This window comes from Rutilus rutilus (genome assembly GCF_951802725.1).
Source record: "Rutilus rutilus genome assembly, chromosome: 2".
NCBI classification, from domain to species: domain Eukaryota; kingdom Metazoa; phylum Chordata; class Actinopteri; order Cypriniformes; family Leuciscidae; genus Rutilus; species Rutilus rutilus.
In genome coordinates, this window is record NC_140210.1 from 57,725,065 (window position 1) to 57,741,369 (window position 16,305).

The 16,305-nt window shown below is 35.5% G+C and overlaps 1 protein-coding gene across 1 annotated transcript in view; it reads left to right on the forward strand.

Moving 5' to 3' along the window:
* The window catches only part of LOC311279859 (uncharacterized protein), a 73,287-nt gene that overhangs the window by 35,785 nt on the left and 21,197 nt on the right, over nt 1–16,305 (forward strand). The window contains exons 11-13 of the mRNA XM_084391634.1: nt 6,924–8,741; nt 8,929–9,102; nt 12,025–12,198. Of these exons, the coding sequence (XP_084247760.1) occupies nt 6,924–8,741; nt 8,929–9,102; nt 12,025–12,198 (2,166 nt within the window). The remainder of the gene's footprint in view (nt 1–6,923; nt 8,742–8,928; nt 9,103–12,024; nt 12,199–16,305) is intronic.

Below are 16,305 nucleotides of genomic sequence, written 5' to 3' on the forward strand. Positions count from 1 at the left end.
TTAGATTCTAGAGAGCGTTTGATTGGACAGAAGATGTGACGAGAAGCTGAAGTCCGCAGTGACGTCATAAAAATAGTGGAAGTGCGAGACTGTGAGTTTTGAATGCTTATATCTCCTAAATGCGAATTTTGTCATTGTTTTGGAACACACCAGCTTATTTATAACATTAAAGCTAAGAGCTAAATTTTGATTTCAGGGGGCCTTTAATCCTGTCTCCCTCAACGAAACTTAAAGGAAGTATATCTCTCAACCAATTTGCCATCAGATCAGCTTTCCTGCAGTTGTGAATGCAGTAATGTACAGCTGTCTGTTTGGATTTCATGGGATTTCTCATAGTGGTGATGATATTATAACTCAGATTCATTCATTAATTTGATCAAAAGTAATTCCATTTTGTAAGATCATTTAGTAAGATTTTTTTTAAATCATTTTCAAGTAATTCCAAACTTTGTGAGGCAGACGACAACATGTGATCAAATACAAACAACTTGTTAACACGCTCCACAGCGCCACCCAGTGCATTTAGTTCTAACTGCGAGTTAGTGCTTGGGATATCTATGCATTCACTGCATTTACGGCCAGCAAAGCAACGTAGTAAAATTCTAATAGTATTTTATTTTTATTCGAAAATTTGAATATTCGTGCACACCCCTAGTTTTGACCAAGTCAAACAGCGTTGCATTACACCACAATTTTTATTCGTTAAAATAGTTACCTTTATGAGTAGTAATCTAAGTGCTGAAACACTACTGTAACTGTAACGGGGGACATTAAAAAATGGATTAAAAATCATTAAAACATTACAAATCATAACTTTGTTTTGAATAAGCGAACTATTATTGAACCGAAAATTACTTAATCTGCCTTTAAGTTATTTTTTTTTAAGAATGTGCTTATTTTTATTTTTGAAAATCCATGATTGTTAAAATCTAGTAATTAAGATGTAAATAAAATAATAAATATAAAAAAAACTCCTAAAAATTGCATCTAAAAAATAGTCAAGTCAAGTCAAGTCAAGTATATTTGAAGTATATATATACTTATATATATAGTATATATATAGTATATCGCATCAAAGCAGCTTCACAGTATTAAATTAAAATAATACAACAAGGTTTGTTTCTAGTGGAATTTATTGATAAAATCAAATTAGATATCCCCAGAATATCCCCAACTGAGCAAGCCAAAAATAGATAGTTTTGTATGAGAATGAAACGATATAAGCTTTTAATGCTTTGGGTAATTTTGACCTGCAAGAGAGGGATGTGTAATTCACATATAGGGAGAATATTAAGGTCAACTAATGTTAACAGATAGATCTTTTAAAAATGTTTTAGTAAATGCTGAGATTAGCATTAGCTATGGTTAATAAATGCTGGATAAGTATTGTTTATTGTTAGTTCATGTTAACTTAATGTAGTTAACTAATGATAATAAATTAACCTTATTATTGCTGATTATGTTGATATATAAATATAGTGCTTTCAAACATGATGCATATTTGTGATGGTGCTTCTATAGAACTTAACCTTTTATTGTTTATTGCCACATTCCAAACCCAGAAATATGTTAATGTCACTAGTCATTTCTTCCCTATTGTGCTGTATATCCACGTGAAAGACTGGAACAAGACCACATGTGGGCGGGGCTTGATTGTGTCTGTGGGGAACTGATTGGATGGTTGTGGTTTGCTATTGGCTGATCTCATGTGAGTGACAGGTTGCCCCGCCCTCGTCATCAGAGAAGAGAAGAGATGCTGCAAGAGGAACTTAATCTGATTCAAGATTATTAACACAATAATGATGTGCACTGATACATTTTTTATAATAAACACTGCAACATTTAATAAAAAATAAAAAAAATCTATTTTGACATCTCATGATGACTGTAAGGTCTATAAGCGGAATGATACACTTCAGCTAGTCATTATTGCAAAATAAACATATAAACCAAATGAAACCTGCTATAAAGTTACATATCAATGCGGAGTGCGAAGTCTTTTATCACCACAATAGGGCTTTATTTTGCCATAATTCAAGGTCTCACTGATTTTGATTGTCATTCTATACACAAGTACATGAAGGAACGAAACTAAGTACTGAGGACCCGGTCAAAACAACAAGATAAAACATTAACCAATAAAAACCCTAAGCAGCGGCATCAAAAAATAGCATAATAAGAAATAAGAAATAAAAAATTCTTGAATAAGACTAAATAAATAAGTGCAAATAATAAGTATTAATAAATAATATAAATAGTCAAATGTTATTGCACCTAAAAATATCTGTACTGTAGACATTATAACTGGCTGACTATACATTAACCCATTTTTTAAAACCCAATTTTAAATTGTATTTAAATCCTGCTTCCAGTAACACATTCATTTACGCAATATTTAATTGCTAACCAAGTGCAATTTGTATTTAACCAAACATATTCTGAATAGCTTGTGTTTTACTTTGAACCACATTGATTATACTGTGAGTAGGGTTACAACAAACTAGGGAAATGTAGATGAAATATGCATTCTTCTTTATCAAAACATCTGTTTTTATTGGATTCTTTATGAAACTCCTCCTTGAATTCTGAGTAAAAGTGTAACAGGTTGAACAGCTACAAATTAAATTAGAAACACACTGCAGCTTTACGTCGGTGAGGAAAGAGGCTGAAAAAACAACATTTGTCATGGTAAGTCCATGTTTTTTTATTTTACTGGTTGGACAGTTAAACAAGCCATGTTGTTTACTACATGTTTCTGAAGCCATTTGTGTAGAATTGATCTGCTTGATTCACATATTTGTGATATACACAGACTATACACTCTCAGAAAAAAAGGTTCAAAAGCTGTCACTGGGACAGTACCCTTCAAAAGGGTTCTAATATGTACCATTTAGGTACTAATATGTACACGTTTGGTACCAATATGTACCTTTGAGGGACTTATATGCACTCTTTAGGTACAAAGGTGTACCTTTTGAAAAGGTACCGCCACAGTTTTGTACCTTCTTTTCTGAGAGTGTACCGTTAATGCTCTTTTGTGAGGCTGAAATGAGGTTTATTTTGTTTCTGGAGAAACTGTTGATTGGGTGCGGCGTTTGTGTGTTCCTGTTTAAAGAAATGATCTTGTGCAGTAAACCAGTTGTTCTAGTTATTATGTTTTTTAGAGAAACTCACATCTCTGCCCTAAAGACTGAAGAACTCCTTCAATCTCGCATTCAGAACATGTTTTCTATATTACATTCAGATTAAAATATTGTTTTAGTTTGTAATTGTTTAAAAGTTCAAAAATACCTTTAAAATGAAACTAATAGAACAGCTGTTTGTGATGTATGATACAGCATATGTATATAGATGTATGATGTCTAGTGGCCTTTAGGTGTGCTCTGTCTTTTGTCTTTGTATGGATGTGAATTTTCCTAATTTATAAACTATGTATTGGCAGGACTAATAGCTTTCTGGAGAGAAAGAAGAGTGACGCTGCTTCTAAAATGAGTCTCAATGAGAAAACAGAGGAGGGATGTTCTCAGTCCCGGAGATCTCCTGAACCCAGCTGTGTGTCTATGACGAGTGACGCATCCATGAATTTTCTTTATGAGCTCAGTGGTAAACCATTGACCACTGATCCTATGTGAGTATAAACACGCTAGATCAAGTTAGATGATGAGGAAGATACGATAAATCCAAACAGTCTTTAATAAATCCACTACTACAGCATCCAATACCAATGATAAAGATAGTCAATCAACGTGTAGACATTAACAATACCCGACGACCGAAAGAAAGACGAGCATGAACTTAAATATTCTTAGAAACTGATGATAATTAACGGCAAGTACCTGGACTGAATGACAATCTGTAATAATCAACATTATTATCTCCTGAACCCAGTGTGTCTACGAAGAGAAACAGATCCATGATTTATCCTCTTGAGTTCAGTGATAAACCAGTGACCTCTGATACTATGTGAGTATAAACATGCTGGATCAAGTTAGTTTTTTAACTACTAATATATTAGTTCATGTGTGAACTGTCATAGACCTGGTTGCATGTTGTTCAGATGACTTCATACATGTATTTTTTTCTGCATAAATATCAAATCTATGGAAGAGGCCAAATACAATATACTGTATGGTTCTATGCATTGTGAAAATTAACAACAAATATTTGAGCCATTACAAAAGATGGAGATGGACTTCCCCACATTAATTACTCAACCATCAATGTCATCTAATTCTTTATATGTGCAGGTTATTATTTTCTCACAGTATATTATTAATCTACAGTAGGTCTAGGTAGACAGAGGGGGAAAGTATAACTATTCGTTACAGTACTTGAGATCATTTTTCACCGCAATGGTACTGTTATTGGTATAAATAATAGTGCTATTAGGCTATGAAAAAAAATATAGTGAATGCATCTGTGAATGCTATGCTATACATTATGTGGGAAAGGGGTTTTAAAATATAAACATTCTTTTATAAAACAAAAACTTTTTGCTTATCATTTTAACACAAGTTAAAATCACTTAATTAAAAATGACATTCACATACTCTATTACAATAGTATATTTACCATTACTGTTCACATAAATAAGTTATAATTTTTTATATTTCTCTCTATTGCGCTCCATCTGTTTGGTGCGCCTGCATCTGTGAAGTTTAACAGAGACTCACTTGCTGTCTGGAAAAGTGCTTATGCAAATCAGAAATGCTCACGTAACTTTCTATAATTTATAGGTAAGCAATAAGGTAAGAGAGGCTGTGCTGTATCGTGAAGGAGGGATGTTAAAAGAGTTATGTTAATAGAGAGATGTTATATTTCTCTCTATTGCGCTCCATCTGTTTGGTGCGCCTGCATCTGTGAAGTTTAACAGAGACTCACTTGCTGTCTGGAAAAGTGTTTATGCAAATCAGAAATGCTCACGTAACTTTCTATAATTTATAGGTAAGCAATAAGGTAAGAGAGGCTGTGCTGTATCGTGAATAAGTCACCGCTGAAGGGCGCTGTATATAGATTTATGATGTCTAGTGGCTTTTCGGTGTGCTCTGTCTTGTGTCTTTGTATGGATGTGAATTTTCCTCATTTATAAACTATGTATTGGCAGGACTAATAGCTTTCTGAAGAGAAAAAGGAGTGATGCTGATTCTAAAATGAGTCTCAATGAGAAAATAGCGGGATGTTCTCAGTCCCGGAGATCTCCTGAACCCAGCTGTGTGTCTATGAAGAGTGACGCATCCATGGATTTTCTTAATGAGTTCAGTCATAAACCATTGACCACTGATCCTATGTGAGTATAAACACGCTAGATCAAGTTAGTTATTTAACTTAACATATTAGTTCATGTGTGAACATGACCTGGTTGCATGTTGTTCAGATGACTTCAATACAATAAATCCAAACAGTCTTTAATAAATCCACTACAGCATCCAATACCAATGATAAAGTTGGTCAACCAACGTGTAGACATTAACAATACCCGACGACCGAAAGGAAGACGAGCATGAACTTAAATATTCTTAGAAACTGATGATAATTAACGGCAAGTACCTGGACTGAATGACAATCTGTAATAATCGACATTAATTAAAACAAGAGAAACGAGCAAACTGAAAACAAAGTCCAAATGGTGTGTGTGTGACATAAATATTCATTACAAAATATACCTAAATTTACATGTACTTTTTCTGCATAAATATCAAATCTATAGAAGAGGCCATATTATATCAAGTAAATACAATATATGGTTCTATGCATTGTGACAATTACTAACAAATATTTGAGCCATTATAAAGGATGGAGATGGACTTCCCCACATTAATCGTGATAATCGTGAATAAGTCACGGCTGAAGCGGAGTGCAACCCCTTCAGCCGTGACTTATTCACAATATAACATTAGTCTTGAGTGCCTTATTGCTTATATAAAACGGTTACCACACATTACAAATATTAAAGCCAAAAAATATGTATCAATGCAACTTTCATTAAGTAAAAGCACTAAAAGCCTTCCTCCCACTTGAAAAATTAGTCCCTGACCGTAAACAGCTACGGAAGTTACATGATTACACCATTAAACGGCGGCAAAGACTGTAGAGAAGTAGAGAAGACATTTATATTGAAAGGACTGAAACTTCTTGTGAACATGGAGGAGCAAGATGCAGCTGACAAAAAATATATATTTTGAATAGCGCTGTCACTGTCAGGGCACGCAAAAACCCCTTAACTGGTAAAAAGACAAGATATCGAACTGGACATTTAAATAGATTTTTTTTTATTACGAACATAGGACTGACCTGAAGGAAAATGCTATATCTAAATGCAGGTACACTAGCACTTGATCTCTCTCTCTCTCTCTCTCTCTCTCTCTCTCTCTCTCTCTCTCTCTCTCTCTCAATACTCTACTCTACATAATACAGTAAGCTTCAATGAATAATACCAATGAGAACAAACACATGTTTACATTGCTAAGAGTGGTTGCTAAGGGTGTTGTGTAGTAGGAAGCGGTCATAGCAATGTTTTATCTTGAATAAAACACAGCTATTGACCAATCAGAATCAAGGACTGGAACTAACCGTTTTATAAATAACTATACAGCCATAAAATGTAAGTTATGGGCTATAGAAACATGTCACAAGGTCATTTAACAATACGTACATCTATAAAAGCAGATCATAATCAGTACTGATTACAAAAAATGACATATCATTAGCAGATAATTAGGCCAGCAAAAACAACATGACACATTCCACTCAAAATAAAATGATTAGCAGCTTTTCATCTCCATTCATTGTTCATGTGTACTCATGTCTGGTTTCGGTTTGATTCATTTAGCAAGTCAACAAGCACATCATTTCACATTACGCATCTCTGTAGTTAGTGGTGGATCCTCCTCTCCTGTACGCACTTATTTTTCTTCTTGTTTCAGCAATGTGGAAAAAGATGATCAGCAGAAGGATTCTCCTCAACCAATGTATGATGAACTACACACAATTAAAGACCAGCACAAATTCAGCATAAAGATCAAGTATGAGAGATTTTTTGAGGGAACAAAACTACAGGTGAATGAAACCCTCCTGAACAGGATCTACACACAGCTTTACATCATAGAGGGAGAGAGAGAAGGAGTGAATGAAGAACATGAGGTTTTACAGATGGAGAAAACAGCCAGAATACAACACTCACAAGACACTCCAATCTACTGCAATGATATCTTTAAAGCCTCTCCTGAACCAGGACGCGAGGAGAAAGACCAAATCAAGACTGTTCTTACTAAAGGCATCGCTGGAATCGGAAAAACCGTCTCTGTGCAGAAGTTCATTCTGGACTGGGCCGAGGGAAAAGCCAATCAGGATGTAGATTTCATGTTTGTGCTTCCATTTCGAGAGCTGAACTTGATCCGAGATCATCAGTACAGTTTTCACAGCCTTCTGCTGGACTTTCATCCTGAACTTCAAGATCTGGACTCAAAGATTTATGAGGAGTGTAAAGTTGTATTCATCTTGGATGGTCTGGATGAAAGCAGAATCACACTGATGTTTTCAGAGGCTCAGACAGTTTCTCATGTGACTGAGACTTCATCAGTGGGTGTGTTGATGTCAAACCTCATTAAAGGAGAGCTTCTTCCCTCGGCTCTCATCTGGATCACCTCCAGACCAGCAGCAGCCAATCAGATTCCCTCCAAATACATCAACCGTCTGACAGAGATTCAGGGATTCAATGAGTCTCAGAAGGAGGAATATTTCAGCAAGAGAATTAGTGACGAGCATCAAGCCAGCAGAATCATTTCACATATCAGAAGAGCAAGAAGCCTCCACATCATGTGCCACATACCCGTCTTCTGCTGGATCTCATCCACTGTGCTTCAGAAGCTCCTGGAAGAAGATCTGAGTGCAGAAATCCCTCAAACGCTGACTGAAATGTACATCCACTTCCTGCTGATTCAGATCAACATGAGTAATCAGAAGTATGAAGAGAGAGATCCAGAGAAACTCCTGCAGTCCAACAGAGAAGTGATTGTGAAACTTGCTGAAGTGGCTTTCAATCAGCTGATGAAGGGCAATGTGATGTTCTATGAGGAGGACCTGATTGAGAGCGGCATAGACGTCACTGGTGCCTCAGTGTATTCTGGGATTTGCACTGAGATCTTTAAGGAGGAATCTGTGATTCATCAGAGGAAAGTCTACAGCTTCATTCATCTGAGCGTCCAGGAGTTTCTTGCTGCTTTCTATGTGTTTTACCATTATGTAATGAAAAATACATTGCAGTTTTGTGATGTAGTGCATAATCTGCATAGGGATGCAACAGATAAATCCATTGAGAGTGAGAATGGACACCTGGATCTATTCCTGCGGTTCCTGTTGGGCGTCTCACTGGAGTCCAATCAAAGACTCTTACAGGATCTACTGACATCAACAGAGAACAGCTCGGAGAGCATCAGGAGAACCACACAGTACATTAAAGAGAAGATCAAAGATGGACATGGACTCTCCACTGAAAGATCCATCAATCTGTTCCTCTGTCTGTTGGAAGTGAAAGATCAGACTCTGTCCAGAGAGATTCAGGAGTTTGTGAAATCAGACAAACACTCAGAGAATAAACTCTCTCCTGCTCACTGCTCAACAATCGCCTACATGCTTCAGATGTCAGAGGAGGTGCTGGATAAGCTGGACCTCAAGAAATACAACACATCAGATGAGGGTAGAAGAAGACTGATACCAGCCGTGATCAACTGCACAGAAGCTCTGTGCGTGTTTAATTATGTCTTATAGTGACAAGTCCTTTCTAAAACCAAATAAAGTTTCTGTTGTTTTGCCAAGTATTGCATCTTGAGTATATTTTTCGAACATCTTTTGCATGAGTAAAACTGTTATTATTGAAATACCAGAATTAAAATTAGGAATTTAATTAGCATGTATTTTATTCTCTTTCAGTCTTGCTGGCTGTAATCTCACTGCTAAGTCTTGTGAAAGTTTGACATCAGCTCTACAATCCTCAAACTGTGTCCTGAGAGAGTTGGATCTGAGTAACAATGACCTGCGTGATTCAGGAGTGAAGCTGCTCTCGGATGGACTAAAGAGTCCAAACTGTCAGCTGGAGATACTGAGGTAAATAAGAGGGAATCATTTTTAGTAACAAAAGATTTCTATATTTGGTTTTTGATTTCTTGGATGCAAAGTACTTAATATAATAAAGTTAGAATGTTTAGTTTAGTACTAATATTGTAAAATTCTCAAAATAAACAGACTATAAGTCAGATCTATGTAATGTTTTTACTAGTGCTGTCAATCGAATAAAAAATGTAACTAATTAACTAATGCATTTTTTTTCTGTAATTAATCGGGATTAATCACCTAAAATACAGTAGCCTGTATTTTAAATATTTGTTTAATGGCAAAGTTTGTGTAAGAATCACCGATACAAATACTGCTACTGATGTCTAAAATTTAACAAGTTTTTGTACGTGAAGCCTCGCAAAATCCATATATATTATATAATGAAATATATGAAACATGAAACATGCTCTGATCGTTGTAAATAGCACATCATTATTTACAGCAGATTCACACGATGTGTGATTCCAAAGTGATTCCAAAATCCACAATCCATTGTGTCCAGTACGAGATATTCCTCACAGAGTCACAACACATAAAATCCATTGTCCCACATGTAGCAAATTAAAATCAAATATAGTTTTTCATTTTTGGTCTTTTATCAACAGTTTCTCAGCATTAGAATGTCCAAATGTAATGATTTTTCCCAAGAAAATGTTAAAACGTTTTCTATCCAACGATACCTACATTTTGACTCTCCTTGCTATAGTTTTGGAGTTATGAGTCTTTACTTTTTTGTGTATGTCACTCAAATGATTATGACATTTAGAAAATGTTTTGCATTGGTGCATGTTGATTTAGAGTTTGCATCATCTGAAGTCTTCGCAGTTGGCCGTCTCTTCATATGTGTTGGGCATCTGTAGTCTTCACAATAGGCTGGTCCAAACTGGAGCTGACATACTCTCTAGTTACCTCAGGATGGGCATCCCGTGATAAAACAGAGAAGCAAATAGAAAATGATTAGTGTAGCTGCTGTTCATAACATTAATCAAGGATAACCATGTGCATTTGATCTGATATAACTGAATAAGGGTAGGAGATGCATAATATGAATGCTTGGCTAAAGAGCTGTGTCTTTAATCTAGATTTAAACTGGGAGAGTGAGTCTGAGCCCCGGACATTATCAGGAAGGCTATTCCATAGTTTAGGAGCCTCCCTCATTAGTGGACTTTGATATCCTTGAAACTATCAGAAGGATCCATCCAATGATACTAAAATCAAAACCAAAGCTCAAAAGCTTCTCTACTAAAATGTGAGGTTGTTTCATATTAAAGGTGGATGAGAAATAAACAAATAAAAGTGTGACTGTAGAGGTTTTCAATAAAGTCAGCACCTTCTGTTGAATTAGAGACATTTGAAAAATATAATAAAAAATAGGTCCCAATTGCTCTGCACAGGAGATAAGCACCCGACCCGCAATATTATCAGGACCCTTTTCCTGGATTTTGAATACTTAAACAACTTATTTACATCCTGTTATGTAAATGGAATAGGATTATTACCAGTTAAATTATTCCTAAAACCATAAGTATCAAACCTTACATAAAATTAATGAAATGCTTGTCCAAGCTGAAAATCATCTTTATACCACTTTTAATCATCCAATACCACTTTAGAATCTCTTTTGTATTTTATACCAATGTTGGTTTTCATGCCATCCCAAGCAGAGCCCAAATTACTAGTTTTTAACTCCCATTCTATCCTTTCTTTATAACACAGCTTTGCCTTATTTATCTCCAATTTCACCTTTTTAATTTTTTTCCTTAGGGCTGTCCGATACAATGGGATAGGTTTATGGTCTCCCCCTCTTATTGCGTTTCCTGGGTATGCATGAATAATCACCAGTAGGTTTACTCTCTCAACACCATAGATCTGTCTAGCAGTTCATGCTGGGTAGAACTAGATCCAGTGGTTTGTCCTTGACCTGAGGGATATTCCACTGTAGTAGAAAGTTTCTACTATATCTGATGATCGATGGATTAGACAACAAACCCAGAGAGTCCGCACAATAAAACACCATCCACAAAAATAATAAAGCCATCAGCTCTATGCTTGTTTCTCAGAAACATAAAAAACATAATCTAAACCTCTGTTAATTCGCAATAAGAACTTTTGAATGAAAGAAATAATGACAAATTGGTATGTAATACTATATTTTTTATGGTAAAGTACTGGCACCCACAGCTGCCAGTTTTTACCGTTATTTCAATGCCATAAAACATGAAGTATTGAATAATTGTATTTTTAAGGTGTTACTTCAACCACAACTGTCAGTTTTTTGTATATAAAATTTCAATGACATTAAACCTAAAATATTGCTACAATATTTTATGGTAAAATACAGTAAATACTCCGGTAATTTTTTTTACAATGTACTTACAAAATCGATATATTTCATTGACTTTTACTGTAAAATGACATAAAATGTTAGATCTTCCCCGTGTGTAGTAAAGAAACATGACTTTAACCAATTAACATGTTTTTTTCATAGCATTATCATTCATCATCTTTTACCGTTAAATGACAAAAAAAATAAGTATTCAGATGATCTGCGCTTTAAGAAAAATGTTTTTAGTTTCAGTAAATGCAACTTAATTGAGTCAGGGGAAATTAGAACTCAAAAAGTTAAGTTGAATAAAGAAAAAAAACTTTAAAACAAAGTTTTTAGAGTGAACTTTGGTAGTGAAAACTTAAAGTTCACCTTACTTTCATAAAGTAATTCCTACTAAACTATAAATTCAAGTACCTATAAATTTGTCAAGTTAAAAAATACTTAAAATTCTATGTAAATACAATGTAAGAGTACATAAAGATAAGTACATCAATATTTTTTTTACAATGTGTCTGTTGATGTGTATCTGTAAATGATCTGTCTGTTGATGTGTGTCTGTAGATGATCTGATTGTGTGTCTGTAGGTTGTCTGGCTGTATGGTGACAGAGGAAGGCTGTGGTTATGTGTCTTCAGCTCTGAGTTCAAACCCCTCACACCTGAGAGAGCTGGATCTGAGCTACAATCACCCAGGACAATCAGGAGTCCAGCTTCTCTCTGAACAACGGGACCATGTGAACTACAAACTGCAATTACTCAAGTATGTGTAGCAGTTAAGACTCATATAAGGCATGTGCCTTCATTTTTTAAAATATGTAATGTAGTCCCAATAAATCTGTGCACACTTAACTTCTGTAAAAGTATATCTAACCAGAGGTCACGACCATTACCATAGAAATAAGCTGACTAACTTCTAATGGCAACTCTGTACAATCATCCCATGGTTTCCCACGTACACTTATTAGAATAATATTACAATAATCAGAGGTTGAGGCTCACCCTATTTAGATTGGCCAGCAGACACTATATGGTCAAAAAGCACTGTCCTTCGGATGAGACGTTAAACCGAGGTCCTGGCTCTCTGTGGTCGTTAAAAATTTGCCCAGTGGCCTCTGTCTACACATGGCCTTCTAATCATCCCCATATATACTCATTTGCTTCATCACTCTGTCTCCTCTCCACCAATAAGCTGGTGTGTGGTGGGAGTTCTGGCACAATATGGCATGATGAATTAGCATAATTTCAACAGAGTTAAATAGAATAATCAAATGTAGCTAAACTATTATACAAATGACCAATAATCAATTGGCCCTCTAACCTAAATTCGAGGTCATAATAAAATGGAGTCAGATGAAAGTTTAATTGGAATTAAATTACTTTGCCACGCTGAAAAGACCGAACGCACAGAAACCTTCAGCCACTCTATTGGAAATCGCCATTGGACCGGTAGGCGGGCCTTACACACTTATAGTACACTTAATCCAATACTTTTTATATACTATATTGGGCCAATTTAGTCTCAAGCAGTATTGAAATAGTACACTTACAAGTTTACTACTAGTACATAGACATTAGTATACTTACTACACAAAGTATACTTAAAATATACTTGACCAGTATACTTTATAAAATGAACTGTCTTGAAGTATACTTCTTGTAAGGGTATTTTCAGCAATAATCCAAAAGCCATTAGGAAAATGCTTTTAGCATTTTGTCGAGGGGTGATCTTCAACAGGATGATCCTAACTTCTCTAGGAGTTTCCTAGAAAAATTCATCATCCCTGCACGTCTATACATCCGTATTGTCCCTGTGCCTCTGATGATAAAGGATTTCTTGAAGTCCATATTTTTCAATACATCTGCATATGTCATTAATTACATTAAAACTTCAGTCTTCTGTCCGTCAGCTCCCTCTGTTGCTCTGGCTGAAAAGAGAGCAGTATAGTGAGACAAGAGACTACGCAAAGCTCCTCAGATTGCATAATTTACTGGAAAGTAATAGAAATGATCAGGGCTGTACACAAGTTTTGCTAATTACAGAGGTCACAAAATAGAGTTAGCTAAGGGGTTCCCATAAGAAAATTTTGATTTCCCTGGTCTACATGTGTGTGTTTAAGATGTTTGAAGATCATAAATTAGATAACAATAGCTTTAAACCATGTCAGTAGGATACTTTATTTGTCAAACACGTCACGATAACAGATACTTAAACATGAGAATCAGGTTAAATGTTGCAGTGAATGATCCACAATACCAACTGGATGTACAGAAGAGTCTATGTTTATTTGATTATGTATGTTTGTGTGTCTTTCTAGTTTTGATTATGGAGGGCCTTTGAGGATCAAACCAGGACTACGAAAATGTAGGTTCTTTCTCTGACACACTCTCGAACATTTAATGAAAACAAATTAGATTTATAAACAGATTTGATCTCTCTTCTTGTCTTCAGATGCCTGTGATCTCACACTGGATCCAAACACAGCAAACACTCAAGTCATCCTGTCGGGGAACAGAAAGATCACATATGTGGAAGAGCATCAGCCGTATCTTGATCATCCAGAGAGATTTGCTGATATTCCTCAGGTTCTGTGTCAAGAGAGTCTGACTGGACGCTGTTACTGGGAGGTTGAACGGGGGACTTGGGCTCGTATAGCAGTGGCCTATAAAGGAATCAGTAGGAAAGAAGGGACTGTCTGTAAGTTTGGATTCAATGACAAATCATGGTGTCTTTTCTGCACTGGTAATGTATATGCTGTCTGGCACAATAATGAGAGCAGAAACATACCAGCCCCTTCACCACTGTCTAATAGAGTAGGAGTGTATGTGGACGTGTCGGCCGGCATTCTATCCTTCTACAGCGTCTCTGACACACTCACACTCACACACTTCTACACAATCAACACCACGTTCACTGAACCCCTCTATGCTGGGATCGGGGTTTATGGCTCATCTGTGTCTCTGTGTCAAATTTAACAACAGAACAGGCTTTCTATATTTTCCATTTAGGAAAAAGTTTCATGACACTAATTCAACTACAGAAATAAATAAAAGCAAAATGTTGTACATGTAAACATTTAGAAAAACAGGTTGTGAAAAATGAACGTCTAAAAATATGTATAGTCAATAATAAAATAACAAATATGAATTAAAGGACAAACATGTCTTCTTCATCAAGTCATACTTTTGTAAATTTGCACCTCTAGTCATAGCAAATAATAAAAAATTAAAAAAAAATTGGTAATTTCAGGAGCATATCCCCTTCAGACCAGATTTTTTCTACACTGAGTAAAATATATATATATATATATATATATATATATATATATATATATATATATATATAGACATCCTATTGATATTTTCTCTTCTCAAATGTATAAATGAGAAAAATGAGACATTTTTTATTCGTTATTCGTTATCATGTCCACTATACAACAGTACTGAGAAACATAAAATTCATCATATTTCAAACATAATTATGAACAAGAGTTTGAACATTTACAGTATGTGAACTACTCTTGATGATTTTGAAAATAAGCCAAGTACTGTAACAATAAGCAGTGCTATAATAATGTAGAACAAATGTTGTCATGATCTGAAGTCTAAAAAATTAGCAGTGTAAAACTAGCAAGGCATCATCAGTGTGTGTGTGTGGTGGATTCATTATCAGCATAAACCTCTTCACTGTGTCTGTCTCTCACAAAAGCCAATGAAAAACTAAATTACTAAAACTAATGAGTTTATAGTCACTTTGAAGACAAATAAAATCATTTTAATAAGTAATACACATTAATGTTCATTAAACATTAAGATTAGAATTTGTAGCTCAGTATTTAAGCTTTTAATGCTTGCACAAATTTCACAACCTGGCACACTAAGTCATTAGGGTTCCTGCTATATCTTTCAAGACCTGATGCCCATTGCGATGGACATTAAAGGGTTAGTTCACCCAAAAATGAAAATTCTGTCAGTAATTACTCACCCTCATGTTGTTCCAACCATGTAAGTCTTTCGTTCATCTTCGGAACACAAATTAAGATATTTTTGATGAAATCTGACAGAATTTTGACTCCTCCATAGGCTTCCAGTGTGACCGAAACTCACCGGCCCAGAATAGTTATTAAAACATCGTTAAAATAGTCCAAGTAACTACAGTGGCACTACATTAAGTTTATCATGCGACGAGAATACTTTTTGTGCGCAAAAACAAACAAAAATAACGACTTTATTCCGCTTTTCATTTCCTTCTCTCTGGGCCTCGTAGTGTTTTTGCGCTGCGCGTCTGTGTTGCACGTCATCACGCAACACACACATGACCGGCGTCGGCCAATAGTGAGCCTACGTGGTGACGTGTAACACAGACGCGCTGCGCAAAAACACTACGCGAACCAACTAGAGGTCCAGAGAGAAGGAAATGAATAGTGGAATAAAGTCGTTATTTTTGTTTGTTTTTGCGCACAAAAAGTATTCTCGTCGCTTGATATACTTAAGATTGAGCCACTGGAGTCACTTGGACTATATTAACGATCTCTTTAATAACTTTTCTGGGCCAGCAAGTTTCGGTCACATAGAAGCCTATGGAGGAGTGAAACATGGCTCAGATTTCATCAAAAATAGCTTAATTTGTGTTCCGAAGATGAACGAAGGTCTTACGCGGTTGGAACAACATGAGGGTGAGTAATTACTGACAGAATTTTAATTTTTGGGTGAACTAACCCTTTAAACTGTGTTCTACAGAATGGAAAGATCTTCAAATTAACTTTGAACATTATCGTTTGAGACTATAAAGATTAAAACAGTTGCAATTTGATGATGCTATAAATAGCATATAAAAGTCATGGCTGTCTTATGTGATTAAGTTATGAGT